This window comes from Podarcis raffonei, chromosome 8 (assembly GCF_027172205.1).
Source record: "Podarcis raffonei isolate rPodRaf1 chromosome 8, rPodRaf1.pri, whole genome shotgun sequence".
In the NCBI taxonomy this organism is placed as follows: domain Eukaryota; kingdom Metazoa; phylum Chordata; class Lepidosauria; order Squamata; family Lacertidae; genus Podarcis; species Podarcis raffonei.
In genome coordinates, this window is record NC_070609.1 from 91,974,214 (window position 1) to 91,991,291 (window position 17,078).

At 49.7% G+C, this 17,078-nt stretch overlaps 1 protein-coding gene across 7 annotated transcripts in view; it reads left to right on the top strand.

Annotated features, from left to right (window-relative positions):
• Window positions 1–2,875: 2,875 nt before the first annotated feature.
• The window catches only part of ANK1 (ankyrin 1), a 184,028-nt gene continuing 169,825 nt past the window's right edge, over window positions 2,876–17,078 (top strand). For 5 of the 7 annotated variants that reach the window (XM_053401570.1, XM_053401575.1, XM_053401571.1 and 2 more), the window contains exon 1: window positions 2,876–3,047. In XM_053401570.1, the coding sequence (XP_053257545.1) occupies window positions 2,922–3,047 (126 nt within the window). In that variant the 5' untranslated portion in view covers window positions 2,876–2,921. The remainder of the gene's footprint in view (window positions 3,048–17,078) is intronic. The other 2 variants (XM_053401574.1, XM_053401582.1) reach the window with 1 other exon arrangement.

Below are 17,078 nucleotides of genomic sequence, written 5' to 3' on the forward strand. Positions count from 1 at the left end.
GTTTTACCTTGTGGGCTTATAGCCGAATAAAGTATTATCTATCTATCTACGGCTGCCTCTGCCTCTCCAGCAGTCAGCCACACCCTCTCTCCCTTGCCAGCTGGCTGCTCCTGGAAAGGACTCCACAGCCCTTGGGTGCAAATACTGAAGCCAAGATATTTGTGGCAAGGAGTAGCCATGATGAATTCCAATTAAAAACAAAGCCAAAATACAGACAATGAGCCCTTTTAAGCTTTGCCCCAGGCAGGGCACTTCTCTCCTGCCCCACAAATAACTTGCTGACAGTTTTGGAAAGGATCTCCAACACGACATGTGTGAGAGGCAGACCCAAGTCTGTGTGCATGGAAGACGGCATCCAAAGTGGGGTGATGCTGCTTGCTCTTTCCAAAGCACCCCCGCCTGTGTTTTAGCAAGGCCAGCCAAACACTGTCCAATGGAAGATGTAAATAGTGTGGGAATGTTCAGGGTGGCAGGAGAGGTAATATTGTTTATTAATATCCTTCCTAACTTGTGCTAGCAAGTTCCTTTACTTAGCGGAGTTTACATTCCCCTTCTCACGCACAGCAGAAATCTGGTTGCAGGCTTGTTAGAACCTCTTACTATTATGCAATTCAATCTCCCTCAGATTGAATTGTATGTTCCTGGTAAGATCCCCTTTTGAATCCCTCGTAAAAGAATAAAGACACCACAGTCTTATTCCTACTCAATAAAAATAAAGTTTACTCACGATCAGCCAGAGCACAGCGTGATCCCTGAAGGCAGACTTTTGGCTTAAAGTCACAAACTTATACTAACAGGTTTATCCCATAAGACAGATGACCTGGGGGACTGCTTGGCTGGCAGCCAGCAGCTCATTCCAGGAAGTTCGCAGGACGAAAAGAAGATGGAAGAAAGGGAGAGAGTGGTCTGGAAAGGTCATGCCCACCCACTAGTCCCATGCAAGGAAGGATGCTCCAGGCCAGGAGGAACAGGGAGTTGCGACTGGCTGGACCAAACATTCCCTTCCATGTCCACTCTAGCAAAACAAGGACTGTTGTATTTGACTGCTCCCAGTGGATCACATCCCATAAATAGCTGCCCCCCACCTCCCAGTTGCTTTTAACCTTCCAGCCTATTTTGGCAGTCTGAGGTAGCTAGCAAATACTCTGCAGACTTCTCATGCCCCATATGCTTGTGGTTTCTGTTTAGCTTGGTGGGCAAATGGCTTGCGCAGACTGGCACAGCAAGGCAGGAAGCTGCCTTATACGGGGGCAGACCATTGATCTATCTAGCTCAGTATTGTCTACACCTGGAATGGGGCACCTGTGGTCCTCCAGATGTTGCTGGACTACAACTCCCAGCATCCTTTCTTGCATCAGAAGAGCCTGCTGGATCCAGTCAATGGCCCATCCAGTCCCGCATCCTGTTCTCCAAGTGATCACCCAGATCCCTCCCCTCTGGAGTGATGGTGCCTTTGACAGGCACTGGATTCCAGTCTGGTTTGTGAAGGGAAGAGAAATGGTTGGCTTGGTTGATCAAACACCCTGTAAGATGGCCAGTCTGACTACTAGGCAAAGAGAGACAGCTGATTTTAGTCATGAAAGGGTAGCAAGCATGTATTATCCCCGTGTTGCAAGGCAGGTGCTGAATATAATGGAACAGCTGCTTGTTGCATCATCCAGGTGAGCTCTGATGCGATTTCAGCCTAGGTCATGGCATGCTGATGCAGCCCAATCCGATGCATTTCAACTCACAAACAAGTCCTGCTGAGTTACTCTCAAGTAACTATGCTTAGGATCACAGCCTCCCCTACACTAGACGTGTGCCAAGGACCAAAGCCACTGTCTCCCCTCCCTGCTCCCTGTCGCCCAACTGGGTTTGGCCTTGGATCATGTGCCCAGTGGCCTGTTCACACAGAGAGAACAATTTCCTTCCTAGGGAGGAACTGGAATACTCTGCAAGGCATTTTGGGTCTTTCCTGACTGTACACTTCTAAATTTCTACAAAAGAAAAACAAAACAGGCATGCCTTTTAGCATTCCATCCCCTCTACAATCTGAAAGCAGGTGGGCTCTCTGCCCACAGCCTTGCCTGTTGAAAGCAGCAGAACTCTGCACCTGCTCAGGGGCCCTCTGACCCGCAGACCTGCCAGTGGAAGGAAACTTAACTCTGCACCCTCTCTTCTCTTTACGATGTTCCAGAGTTGAGCCCATTCATTGAAAAGAGATGCTTAGGGGGCGGGCAGCCGAGGGGGGCCCTCCTCCTCTTCCCCCTGCGGCGAGCAGAGAGAGAGCCCCTGCCAGATGGGCAGGTGGTGGTGGGCAGGAGCCGTCCCCTGCTTAGCCCAGGCAGAGCCGCATCTGCATCGATTCAGATCCCATCCCGCCGCCCCCTCCCGCCGCTGCTGAGCGGTTAGTGGCCGCGCGGGGAGCATCTGAGCTGGGCAGACGCGCCACCGCAGCGGCATCGGCAGCAGCAGCGGCAGCGGCGGCAGCAACCCCCCCACTGCAGCGGCGGAGGCGGAGGCGCCCTACCTGCCCGCAGCCCGCCTCGCTTCGCCTGCGCAGGTGGCCCGTCGGAGCCGCCGCCTCGCCGGAGCCGGCATGCCGGGGGCCAGCTCGCCGGGCGGGCCGCCGGGAAGCGCGCACTGAAGCCCAGCGGCCGGAGCGCGCCCAGCCCTCGCGCCCCGCTGCGCGCCATCCTCCGCGCCCGGGCCGCCTTGCCCCTCGCCTCCCGAGCTCCTGGCGCGCCGCGCCCGCCTCCTGCCGCAGCAGCAGCCTCTCCTCCGGCCGCGGCGCCGCTTCCCCTCCCGCGCGGCCGCAGCGCAGCTGCTCGGGCGCGGGGCGGCGGGACTGCAGTGGCCGCCGCCGCGTCGGCGTCGTCTGGGGCCGTCCTGGTCCTGGTCCGGGGCCGCGTGCGGGGCTGGTGCGGCGGCTGCTCGCCATGGCGCAGGCGGCCAAGCAGCTCAAGAAGATCAAAGACATCGAGGCGCAGGCCTTGCAGGAGCAGAAGGAGAAGGAGGAGTCCAACCGCAAGCGCAGGAACCGCTCGCGGGACCGCAAGAAAAAGGTGCGCAGGGCCCGGGCGCGCGCGGGGCGGCGGCGAGGGGAGGGCTGGGGCAGGTGGAACCCCCTCCTGCAGATCCCGGGGGCGCGGATGGGTCTGCGCTCTGGGGATGGGTCGGGGCGTCCTCCACTTCCTCCAGCCCGTGGGGAGTAGCTTCTCCCGGGCAAGTTTCTTTGGCGTGGCGGTGTTTTCCGGCTTTGGGATCAGGCGTCGCCGAGCGCGCACTGGCTTTTGATCCGCCGCCTCTCCCTGGCCGCGCTGGTGTCCAGGCGCGCCGGACAGTGGAGCCCCGGGAAGGTCCTGGCTAGGGTAGAAGAGGGGCTGCGGTGGTGGGGACCTCTCCGCCCTCCACCCGCCTGTCCGAACATCTAGCCTTCTGTTGCCTCTTGTCTGGCGTCCAGTGGGCGAAGATACCCACAGCTTAGAAGTCCCCATCTCCCGCCAAGCGCGGGGCCTGCGCTGCAGCTCCTGGGGGCTCCTCCTTCCCTTTCCAGGGACCCTGAAGCCCGACTTGGGAGGCTGCAGACGGACTAGTCCAGCCTTCCCCAGCTTCGTGCCCTCCAGCTGGCGGGGGCTGAGGGGAGGAGGCGGGGACCAGGTCCCAGGAGCCATAAAGCAGCTTGGGGACCCTTCCCGGTAGTTCCTTTGGCAGGTTCTGGACTCCTCCTGGCTTTGGTCCATTTTGCCCGTGCTGGATGTTGTGCTTCTCCTCTTGCCCCTTTCTGCTCGTTCGTATATTTCCAGACGCTGCTGTTCTGAAGGACTCCAGGGGTGGGAACTGGCAAGACTAGTGCCTCTCCAAATGGTGTCGGACTCCACTTCCCATCATGCTGACCATTGGCTGGTCTGACTGGGGCTGATGGGAGCTGGAGTCCCGCAAGGTCTGGAGGTCCACAGGTTTGCCTGGAGTCCTTTGCTCGCCTGGGCACGGGGCGTTGTTCTGCTGGCTGCCTCTTTGCATGGAGATAAGGATGCAAGGCAAGACCTGCTCGCCTGTTGTTCTTTCAGTGGCCGCCCGAAAGTCGCCTAAGACGGCATCAGACCATTGGTCCATCTAGCTCAGTATTTCCGACACAGACTGGCAGCAGCTCTCCAGGGTTTCCCAGCAATACCTGGAAATGCCCGCTAGGGATTGACCCTGGGACCTTCTGCCTCTGAGCTCCAGCCCTTCTCCTGCAGCATGAATCAGGCAGCTTAACCCCCCCCCCCTGGCATCTGGTCTTCAATGGTATACTTCCTCTGTGCACTGAAGCTCCATTGAACTATTATTGGCTAATAGATAGCTTGATGTGTTTCTTATTCACAAACTTACTTACTCCTAATTATATGGCAATAGGGGCGGGGAGGGCTTTTGCTGGGGGCTCCAAATGCCAGGTATCCCATGATTAAACCTGAGACTGCATTTCTTTTCCTTTCCCTTTGTAGGAAGCTGTTCTTCCCGTTTCAGCTTAAGGAGATTGAATTCCCTTCTTTTGGAGGGGAAGTGAAATGATAGTTCCGCCCCCTTTAAAGGGCCAGCTGATGTTCATAATGCAGTATTTAGAGGTGAGATGAGGTGGCCCCCTGGGGCAATGGATTTTAGGTGCTGTTATTAGAATACCCCCCTCCCCCCCCCCCGTTTCCATGTGCAGGTGTCATTGGGAGGGGCCGTAGCTCAATGGCCGAGCATTTGCGCTACACACAGAAGGTCCCAGATGCATCCATTCACTGGTGTCTCCAGGTAGGGAGAGGCCTTGAGATTCTGGAAAGCTGATGCCAGCAGCCATTGTAGGGGTCTAGACAATCTAAGTTAGATGGACCAAAGGTCCAGCTCTGTGCCACGCAGGTTTATATATAAATGAACAGGAGCTGCTCCTGTTCCTTTCAGTTTCCAGGTGGATTATGATCCATGCTAATTAGTATGTGAGGCTGATGCCATTTGAATTTCCAGGTGATGCCTTAGCCTGGCTCTTGCAGAAATGTCCCTGCTAGGGATGTCTGCTAGCTTTTGAGTTGCACAGAATTGTTCCTCAGCCTGAAGAGAGTGGATGTGGGGAAAAGGAGGATACAATCTTTGCCTGAAGTTTGTTTCAGTCTTAAGATGGTCTTATCCTTGCTGGGAAACATCCATTCCCGCCTCCCTCTCTTTTTGAGATCATCCAGGAAGAGGATGAATTTTTTGTAATCCGAAGCTTGCATCCCACAGTGTGAATACTGGTTGATTCTTATTAAAAGTATTTTAAATCACACTGATTTTGGGCATCGTGGGTCAACACAGCTATCTCATTTTGATCATAGCAGGAATCTATCAAAGTTACTTTAAGAATGAAATACTCTGGATGAAGACAGGGCTTTGAATTCAGTGTTTATATGCATCAGAAGTCTATGAAGATAATTTGTGTGAACAAGCTGTATTATAGCAAGTTTCTATATACACAGTCTCCTGGTCACCTATGGGGAGTCATAATCTTATACAGGCAAACAGACTTTTTTTTTTAATGGCAAAGAAATCAGTCTCTTTCTACCTGGTGATACATTGCAAATGGCTAAAGGGTGTGTGTGGGCAAACAGGCTAGGAATAAAACAAACCCTATATGCTAGCAGCAGTTTTGTAGTTGTACAGGCAATGACCAATTTATGCATGTCCAACTGAAATGTAAGCCCACATGCAAGCATCACACTGAACCCAGAAGAGAGATGCCTGGAGGTCTTTGGATGGAGCATACATACAGAAAGGGAGAAAGGTTACAGTTGGTTTTCTTTGTTTCACTAGGTCCCACGTTTTGGAGTCTAGAGGGCCTGGAACCTCATTTCACCCAGTTCTTTCATTCATGCTTAACACCTGAGGCCTGCAGCAGTCAAAGACCACCCACAGAACTTTCATTACCATCTCATGTGTGCTTTTGAAGGAGTCTGTTCACACAGTCAGTGGCAAATAGCCAAGTAGTGAGAAATCAGGTGATATGTGTGTTTGCATCCATGTGTCCATGCATGTTTTGAGGATAAAAACCATTTTATCAATCCTCTGCAATATTGTCTTATAGACTTCCTCCAGCAATTAGATGCTGCCTGGGAAAATGTGAAACATCTTGGTTAAATAGTTCATCATGTCAGTAAAGGGTAGGGAGTATATTTTCTCAGTCTGGGCTCCTTTATTCAGCCTGCTCCTCTCTTTATTTTATTTAAAATATTTTAATGTCACTTTTAGGGGCAAAAAGTCATCCTGAAGCAAGCATATGTGATTAAATCCAATGCAATCTTACATTTTGAAATAAATAATAAAAGCCAGCACTAAATTAATAAAACCCATCCTGCCTGGAGGTACAAAAATCCAGAACAAAAATTTGGTCAAGATCAAAAGCAATCCCCTAAAACAGGTTTGCCAAAGGCAGGCACACAGGTGCACACAGAAAGCCCTTTTGGATATAGCAGATTAGCTTGGTTAGTTTATTCAGAGGGTTAATGTAGCGGAAACAAATGTATTCTTTTCTTCATTTTGCGCCATTTTGGGCTGGAGCACGTTAGTCAGTTTTAAGGTTTAATTTTTTAGGTTATAAATCATACATAATATAGGAACATGAATGTCAATTTATATCCTCTTGCCATATATTCATGTTATGTTATATTCAGTATTAGCAGCCTATGCAACATGCTGACTTGGCTGGCTTGAGTCTTCGGACTTAAACCAGACACACAAATTGGTCTTTAATGCAAAATAGAATATGAAAACATGGGAAAGAAGATCTACATCCTGATCTCCATTCTTGGGCACCACACATAGGAAAGGCCATAGCTCAGCAAGCGCTGAGCACCTGCGCTGCCTGCAGACGCCCCAGGTGGGGCTCGGAAGGTGCCCTGCCTGAAAACCGGTCAGTGTCGGCAGTCCTGGGCTCAGTGGATCAATGCTCTCCCTGAGGATTGAGGTGGCTTCCTAGGCTCCATGTCAGGGTTTGCCCAGGAAATTTGCTGCCTGAGGCAGAACTGCAGCTTGTTTCTCCCCACCAACCAGATCAAGGCGCCTGGGTCTTAAGGCGAGTCAGGCTGCTTTAGCAACTTGAGGCAGAACATCCTATAAGTGCCTCTCAACAGTATCACCATCACCATATTATTATTTCATATAGCTATGGCATCCTGATCAAATTTGCAGATGATACCAAACTGGGAGGGGTGGCTAACACCCCAGAGGACAGGATCACACTTCAAAACGACCTTGACAGATTAGAGAACTGGGCCAAAACAAACAAGATGAATTTTAACAGGGAGAAATGTAAAGTATTGCACTTGGGCAAAAAAAATGAGAGGCACAAATACAAGATGGGTGACACCTGGCTTGAGAGCAGTACATGTGAAAAGGATCTAGGAGTCTTGGTTGACCACAAACTTGACATGAGCCAACAGTGTGACGCGGCAGCTAAAAAAGCCAATGCAATTCTGGGCTGCATCAATAGGAGTATAGCATCTAGATCAAGGGAAGTAATAGTGCCACTGTATTCTGCTCTGGTCAGACCTCACCTGGAGTACTGTGTCCAGTTCTGGGCACCACAGTTCAAGAAGGACACTGACAAACTGGAACGTGTCCAGAGGAGGGCAACCAAAATGGTCAAAGGCCTGGAAACGATGCCTTATGAGGAACGGCTAAGGGAGCTGGGCATGTTTAGCCTGGAGAAGAGGAGGTTAAGGGGTGATATGATAGCCATGTTCAAATATATAAAAGGGTGTCACATAGAGGAGGGAGAAAGGTTGTTTTCTGCTGCTCCAGAGAAGCGGACACGGAGCAATGGATCCAAACTACAAGAAAGAAGATTCCACCTAAACATTAGGAAGAACTTCCTGACAGTAAGAGCTGTTTGACAGTGGAATTTGCTGCCAAGGAGTGTGGTGGAGTCTCCTCCTTTGGAGGTCTTTAAGCAGAGGCTTGACAACCATATGTCAGGAGTGCTCTGATGGTGTTTCCTGCTTGGCAGGGGGTTGGACTCGATGGCCCTTGTGGTCTCTTCCAACTCTATGATTCTATGATTCTACAATAAAATGAGATAAAATAAAAAAGATTCAAAATGCAGTGAACTGAAAGCAGTAAACCCATTTCAATAATTATTCCCTAAAATGACTGGTCACACTTCAGGGAAAGCCCTCTTAAATGCAAATGTCTCCAATAGGCTTCTAGATCACTAGGCACTTGCCTAATTTCAGTTGGTAGCTGATTCCAGAGGGCTGGAGCTGCAACACTAAAAGCCTGATTTCTAGTGCATATTAAGTATAGTTAGACAGACCGTTGGCTCTAACCACCAGGACTACCAGTTGGGTAGCTTCTAAGAGCTGCATTCCTTCTGTTGATTAAAGGCTGATTCACACAACCAGTGTTTCAGTCATTTTGTGTGTGCATGTGTGTGTTTTTGTTCATGTGAATTCGTTGCTACATGCTCAAGTTACAGACTTTATTCTGGGCTCAACTTTTCTGCAGGAGGCTGTGAATCATAATTAAGGACTTTCACTAGATCAGACTTGCTGAAGCCAGTGGCTTGGAATTATTTATTTTTAAAATGTCTAAACTGTTCTCCAGGGCAGTGTGTACAATAATATGAATAATAAAATATGATAAAAGCAAAGTATAAGCCATCATAAGGTGACAGTGAAAAATCAAATACAGCCTCTTTAGGATATCTGGGCAAAGCAGAAATTATTTAACCCGGTACTGAGAAGATAATTATGTTGACATGTCAACTGAAAAAAATTAAAAACTGATGTGTGAGTGGACAGCATCACTTTCCAGCATGTATTGGAAGTGAATTTTAAAACAGTTCTGGTCATTGCAATTGCACAGCCTTCATTATTAATTAAATATATTGATTGCTCTTTTTTTTTTACCAGGGTAACTCAAAACTACTTTCAGTATATAAACAAATATTTTTTTTAAAGAGAGGTTTAAAACATTCCACCTGCTCCATAATTAAGAGACAAAGGCCAGAAGCTGCTGGGAATAGGATCAATGTGGGTCAAAGTAAGTTGACTGCAATCTGTTTCATGATTCTGGAGTCCAGCAGTGACCAGGGCATCAAATTGGAGGCTGCCTTGTCACTGGCTAAGGAGCTGGGCTGGTGGATAGGGAGCCACTGAACCCGAGGCTGGCAGCCAGGAAGACCCTGTGAACCAGGAGCCAAGACTCTCATACAGTAAGTGTCTTGCCCTGGGGAACCAGGTGCATCCTACTGTGTTCCCTGGGAGCACACCAGGCAGGAGGCTACAGAGCACAGGCAGAGGGCTGGCCTTTAAGAGACTTCAATTTCCCAAACAGGTGTAGCCTCAGAGAGGCAAACTGGAGGCAGAGGCTCCCAAGACTTCAGTTCTCTTCTAATCTTTGTTGGAGCAAGTGGGTGGCTAGCCACTCTCCATGCTTCTGGGCCAGTTGACCTGCGGGCTTCTCTGCAGAATGGGAACAAGTCAGCCTGAAGCTGTGTGAATGTCACAGAAATCCTGCTTCTCACAGGATTGTTCTGGAAACTGGAGAAAGGGCAATATGTTTCTAATGGTCCTCCACACACCCTAAAGCAACCCCAGGAGACCCACGATTGCAAGAGTTCCGATTTCAGGTTCTGTGCTTGTTTGTGGCTAAGCAGGTTCTTACCTCCATCAGAAGACCCAATATCCATTTTCAGTTCAGGGACACTTGATCCAGGGACTGTGTTTGTGTGTATGTGTGTGTGTGTGTGTGTTGGCCTATTCCAACCTGTTTTTCTTAATAGTGACACAGACCATTCATAACATAGGGATATTCTTCACAACTGTGAGCAGGGCAGTGGGCTGGGGTAAGTGAAGACAAGCTGAGACTATAACTTTGTTCACTGCTCCTGCTCAGGCTGCACAGAAAAAGCATTTTGGTTCCAGAAATTCTGATTGTGCAGATAAAATGTAACTGATAGAATTCTACAAGATGTGGCATCAGTGTGTGAAAACAGTTATGACCCAAAGATTCCCAGGTATGGACTTCCAGATGGTGGTGATGTCAGGCACCATCTTGGCAGCGCCCAAGCAGCTTCACTTGGTCACAAGTGGCCAATAGGCAGGTGCAAAATATACCTGGTACCTGGCTAATTTTGAACACTGGTTTGGCAAAAAGAAATCTGCAGTGTTGCAACTGTCAAGTATATTCTGTTTGATCTGGGCTGATGCTGTTTTGAAGATGACTGCTGTCACACAGAAATCCCATAAATCTCAAGAGCAGTCTTCTCATTGAGAAAACTGAACCCGTAGTGGTTGTCCTGGAACTTGGTCTGCCAGGGGACTGTGATACGCAGACAGGGAAACTTCTGTAAGTTGGAAGAGGGGTGGTCTGTTTTCCTCCCGTTTAGGCTACCAGTGTGCTGCAAATGGCTAAATGCATCTGTTGGCAGGTGGGCTAGTCCACGATTCATTTGGAACAAGCTGCTTGGTTGCTTGGTTCTGACATATGACTGGTGACTGACAGGTGGTAGTCCCATCCATCTGCCAAAGTTGGCCCCCAGCAGATAAAGATCAGGCCAAGAAAGTTCTCCACTCATTCAGCAACAGATCTGAAGGGAAAGGCCTGTTTTCCTTCTGCATGTTAAGCACTAATAAGTGGCTGTGAGAGTTGAAGAAGAAGAAGAGTTTGGATTTGATATCCCGCCTTTCACTCCCTTTAAGGAGTCTCAAAGCGGCTAACATTCTCCTTTCCCTTCCTCCACCACAACAAACACTCTGTGAGGTGAGTGGTGCTGAGAGACTTCAAAGAAGTGTGACTGGCCCAAGGTCACCCAGCAGCTGCATGTGGAGGAGCGGAGACGCGAACCCGGTTCCCCAGATTACGAGACTACCACTCTTAACCACGACACCACATTGGCATGGCCTTTGGTGTTTGAGATGTGCTGCAAATCCTGGGCACTCAGGTGACTCCTAACTAGGCCAGCAACTCTCTGGAGCTGGGCTGCAATGCAGCCAGAGGCAGCATGTTGAATCCACACACCCCCGCCCATTTGTAGGAATTAAATCCATGTCATGGGTTCCAGAGAGCTTCGTGAGAGAGAGCAGATCTTATAGCTACTGGCATTGGCGATAAAACGTTATCAAGAAGCCCTATTAAAATCATGAGCAGCTGGAAGGGGTGATGCTGGTAAAAAAATGGGATGACAAGGTTGCCTTGTCAGAGGGCATTCTGAAGGTGAAGTAGAGCACAGGGAACTACTGGTTCCCCTGGCACAGAATAAATGATTCCCCGGCAGATTAGAACCCAGAAGAGTTTCTGAGACAGTCATTTTAGTCTGGCTTCCAGGGGGTTGGGCAGAAGGAGGCAAACGCAGTCTTTTGGTGATGTGTGCAGTGAGATATGCCGAATCAGGCTTCTCACACCCTCCTGGCTTTGTTGGGCTACCACTTCCTCCAGCCATAGGCAGCAGAGCCAAACTACACTACAACTCCCACCATCCCTGATAATTGGCCATGCTGGCTGGTGCTGATGGAAGTTGCAGTCCAAGAATATTTGGAGGCCCCTAGGGCTGGCACAGGCCATTCCTATGGAGAGCTGCAATCTGCTTCCTGATCTCTCTCCACCTTAATTTTCATGTTGCTTTGGTCCCCTTAGTTGAGGCTAAAACTTGCTAGTTGCCCAGGCCTGAGTCATGCCAGGTTCAGGTGCCAGCCAATGAAGAGGTGCCAAGTACCCGGCACAGAGGAGGTGTCATAGAGGCAAATGGCAAGGGGACGGGCAGAGAGAGAACAAGCATTCCCTTAGTGCAAGAGTGGGGAACTCCAGCTCCCATCAGCCCCAGCTAGACAGGCCAATGGTCAGGAATTCTGGGAGCTGGAGCCCCGCAATGTCTGAAGCAACAGCAGGTCGGCCCCCCCTTCGCCTTCCCCAGGCTGAGGAAATGTTAGAGACTTTATAGGCACGCAGTAGGTAATGATATGGGCTGGCTCTTGGGAATCACCTGACTCCCATGATCAGGAGGGTTCTGACTTGTAAGTGTACCTATAAGAACATAGGTCCATAGAAGAGAGGAAGCAGCCTCCTGCTGAGTTACTCCGTTGGTCCATCTCCTTCCGTATTGTCCTCACAGACTGGCCGCCTCCCTCCAGGGCTTCAGGCAGGGTCCCTCCCAGCCAGCCCTACCCGGAGATGCCATTGCAGATTGAGCCTGGGACCTTCTGTCTGCAGAGCATGGGCTCCTCCTCTGAGCTGAGGCTCTTCCAGCTTTCTGTTTAGCCAGCAAGGTGTGTCTAGGAATTCCTGAAGTAGAGCATAAAGAAACAGCTCTCGCCTGTTGCTTCCTTCCAAACAGCTGGTATTCAAAGGTAGACTGCTTCTGAAACAGGAGCTTCTGTAGAGCTATCATGGTTATTTATAACTGATAGATAGTCATAGAGACTGTGCTTTGCATGCAGAAGGTCCCAGGTTCCGTGTTTGGCCTCTGTGGTACAGGAAGCCTGGCTGGGCATGATCTGCTCCCTGAGTCCTTAGAGAGCCCTTCCCACCCAGCTAGAATAAACCAGACGTCTCCAACCTGGCACCCACCTGATTGGAGTTGTAGTGCAACACATCTGGAGATGGCCAGGGCACCATGCAGTTGCTGCATTGCTTGCTTGTGCCATTCCTGGAACTGGGACGAGTGCTTTGCAAATTTATCCGTATTTCTTGACCCACCTTCTCTCCTGCATGTCCAGAGTCTTGAGTCCGTGGCACAAGTCCCCTTGCCCTGTGCGCTTCTTATTTACATGAGGTGCCATGGCGCTTTCTCCCCTCCCCAGCTTGACAAGAGCTGGGTCACGCACCTGGCTGGAAGCCCATCTTTTGTGTGTTAAAGTGAGGCATCTGGTGGGCAGAGCCACCCAAGGGCTTTGAAAGAATGGCAGTGAAGCTATTAAGGCACCAGACAAGTCCCAAGAGTCGTGGAAAATGCAGGAGGAACAGAATTTCCTTGTGAATCAGCAACATTTTTATGAACCCTGGCCAACTCCTCCATTTATTTTTTGCAACTGAGTAATTTGCATGACCAGCTCCGGCTGCCCAAGCCGCACAACGGGAGCATTTTCTTCTTCTTTTAAGCTTTGAAGTTAAGTTGGTATGATAGTTACACGCCTCGTTTAATAGAAGAGCATAGCAAAAGTTGTTTCTGTGTCCCCAAACCCTCCTTGTGCGTGACTCCATGCACATGCTAAATGCACGGGGTGCAGCAGGGGTGCGGCTGTGTTTCCCCCTGACATTGCTGCATTGGCCTTCTCTCCCCCTCCCCCCAGCACATGTGCATTCAAGGGGAATGTGTGAAAAATATAGCCCATGCGCATTTGGTGGTGTGCATGGAGATGCTTCACTTTGTGGGCACTCCAGGGGGATCAGGACCCTCCCTGTATTGCCTCTTGGGAATGTGAGTGTACTGTGGGTGCAGCATTGGTGTGGGGGCAGGTGGGTGGGGCTGGGGGGGCGCTCAGTGGGGTTCTATCTGCATTTAGTGCAGGTGTGGGCAGAAGTTAAATCTGGACCTACCAGGAGATTCACAGCAGATCAATAAGGGTTTCTGGCTCCTAGTTTGCTTAACAATGGCAGCAACAAAATGACCCCCTGCTCTCTTATGCAGGGCAGATTATACTGTGGAAAGGAGGACAGTTTGGAGTTACTGGCAGATGAGTCTTTGGATGGAAAGACCTCAAAGTCCTGGGCTCACAATTCCCCTAATTCTTCATGTGTGGCTTACACCTGGCTCTGCTTGGTGGATCTTGCAATTCTGAGGGGGAAACCTAGTAGATTCCACAGGCACCGTGGTTTAGTGTATGTGTAGAGGCACATGAGATGAATTCTGCTCCTCACTTTCCCCTCTTTCACCCTGAAACTCCGCACCCCAGACTCCATCATTGCAGAACATGGATCCAGTAGCAGACAGTACAAACTGCTCTCTTCAAAGAGAATAGCAGAAGAATAGGGAAGGATGGGGGAAATGTATTGTTATTATTACTATTACTATTTTTATTTAAATTTATGACATGCCCTTCACCAATAAGGTCCCAGGGTGGGTTGCAGCAATTTGAGAATTAAAAATAGTTATAATATTTATCACATTCACAAGAACAGGATGGGTCCCGAAAACACACATCTTGGGTGGCAAAGGTGGCAAAGAGATGAGTCTTCAGCATTCTCCGGAAGCTGTGGAGAATCCAGATGCGCCTCTGTGGGGAGGCATTCCACAACTTAGGGGCTCCACAGAGAATGTCCTCTCCTGGGCCACCCCTCCCCCCAAAAAAACTTCTGAGGGGGTTGAAACTGCCAAGAGCTCTCCCTCCGTTGATCCTAATACTCAGGGTGGGGGTCTGTAAGGAAGGAGACTGTCAATACTGATGAAGCTGCTTGAGAAGTGGGGTTACGTGAGTTCTAAAAGCAACCCTGGCCAATAATCTGGCCACTGCATTTGGACCCGATGAAGTTTCTGAGCTTTCTTTAAGGGCAGCCGCACCCTTAACATTTCTGTGAGCCAGGCTGGGGAAGGAGGAGGGGGAGTCTGGTCTGTGCCCCTTGATGAGTTGTGCCGGCTCAAGCAGAAGGGCAAGCGCTGCGCCTGGTGGCTGCATGGCTGCCTTGGCTGCTGTGCTGCTCTGTGCTAAGCAAGTTCAATGCCCACCTGATGCTCCTCCAGGTTCAGGACCAGCCTGATTAGCAGTGAGTTGGAGAGTCGGAAGCAGAAGATAAAGGGGAGGGGCTCTCCAGGGATAGACTCTCTCCCCCCTGACACAAATGTCATTTAGGAACAAGTTTTTGTGTATCTATTTTTATTGCCTGAAAGTGAGTTTGCAAAAAGAAAGGGAGAGAAACTCGTGCTGGAAACTCGTCGGCCAAATGCTTAATTTGGCAGTCAAACAGATGCAGGAAAACCCATTCTTAAACAGTGCTGCTATTTATATATGGCACTCTTAATCGGCTGCATGTTAAACTGTCCCAGGGTTCTCCCTCTTGCTTTCCAGATTCACTCTGACAAGTAAACACATGAAACTACACCTCCCAGGGTTCCATCCTTCCAAAAAGCTGTGGCAGATGAATGAGAGTAGACTGGGTAGAGAATGACACTATAGATATAGCCTTCAATGAGCCCTGTGCATAGGGGACAGTTGCAAGGCTGCCTCTGCTAGAGTGTCTGCTTTGATTCCTAATGCAGAATGCTTCTGAGCAAGGCAAAGTGACTTTCCTTTGAATAGGAAATGTTTCCTTACCTTTCAGGAGACTCAGTGTGCTGCTGAAGATGTAACCTGCACACACGCCCTCAGCTGGGCTGCTTGAGAGGCAGCCTAGGGGGAAGAATTAGGGGAAGGGTGGTGGAACATCTGCCATGCAAGCTGTAGGCACCAGGATCAGTCTCCGGCATTGCCAGGTAGGCCTGGGAGAGATTCTCTGCCAAAAACTATGGAGAGAGTTGCTGCCAGTCAATGCAGACAACACTGAAGTAGATTGGCCACTGAGTCTTTCTAAAGTATCAAGAGAGGCTTGACTTCTACTCTGAGTTGGCTTGGTTGCCTGTGCTACGAATGGGACCCCTCACCCCAGACACATCCATGCTGCTTAAGGAGCAGAGGCTCAGGAAGACGTTTTTTGTGTAGTTTACAGTGTGCACACATATTCTGCACCACAGATACATCCAGGGATTGTATGCTGCCTTAGTGCATATGTGTACACTGTGGTAAAATGCATATGCACACAAATGGCAATAACTGATTAGTTAGAATTCACCCCCCACCCACCTACCCAGATGTTGGTTTTGAATCTCTCTGGTCTGCCAACAGCCCCCAAAGCAAAACTTGGCAGGTATTAAAGTTCTGTCTGGGTGGCATCTGTGTGCAAGCAGCAAAGTTGTGATTGCACCATAGATCACCCCTGTGTCGTGCATAGGTCACATGACTTGGTTGCACACTGACTCAAAGGTGGTGTTTAGCTGAGGTGCTGTATGTTTGAGATGAGGCCCATTGAAGATGGTATGACAAAGATGTCTGCATCCAGCATCCAGTGCAGCTGTGTCTGTGCCTCTGTGGACACAGAGGTGGCCCAAAACAAGCTTCTGCCAACAGTCGGTCATAGGTTAGTTTCAGACTAGAATTCATGAAGAGATAAGAACCTTATCTATAGCCCAGCATTAAAATATGATACTGTCTTGTGACTTTTCCAGACACACTGAATGTGCTCTGAATGGAGATGTTAAAATACTCGAAGAATAAGCAAGTGGTAGGTCCTCTGCATGGAGAAGATGAAGAGATGCTATTGGGTGACAGAGAAAAGGCAGAATTACTCAGCACTTACTTTGCCTCTGCCTTCACCCATAAGGAAAGCAATGCTCAACCTGGTGATATAAGGAGGGAGCTGCAGCCCAAGATAGGAAAAGGGAACATCTACTTACTTAAAATGAATTCAGATCTCCAGGGCATGATAAGCTGCATCCAAGGGTAATAAAGGAGCTTGCAGGTGTAATCTCAGAGTCTTTGATCTTTGAGAATTCTTGCAGAACTGGTGAGGTCCCTACAGACTGGAGGTGGGCAAATGTTGTCCCCATCTTCAAAAAGGGGGGTGGAGGGAGACGACCCAGGAAACTACTGACTGATGAGCTTGCCGTTGATACCAGAAAAGATCCTAGAACAGATAGTTCAGCAGTTGGCCTGTGAGCACTTAGAAAAGGATGCTGTAATTACTAAGTCCTAGCATGGGTTTCTCAAAAATGTCATGTCAGACGAATTTCATTTCCTTTTTTGATGGAGTTACAAGCTCGGTGGATCAGGGGAATGCTGTGGACATAGTGTATCTTGATCTCAGTAAGGCTTTTGACAAAGTCCCCCATGATATTCTTGTGAGGAAGGACTTCCGGGTTAGCGCCATCGGCTAATGGCGGATTCCATCCGAGCTCCGGAGGGAATCGGCTCTGCAGGATCCGGGTCTTGCCGCTGCGGCGACGCGGGGACCCTCAGAAATCACAGGCGCTGAAGCCTGTGAACTTGGTGACTCGGCGGGCACCATTTGCGCCCCCCGACCCGCGAAGCTGCTGAGAGTCGACTGCTTCTCCTGCGGAGTGAAGCCGCATG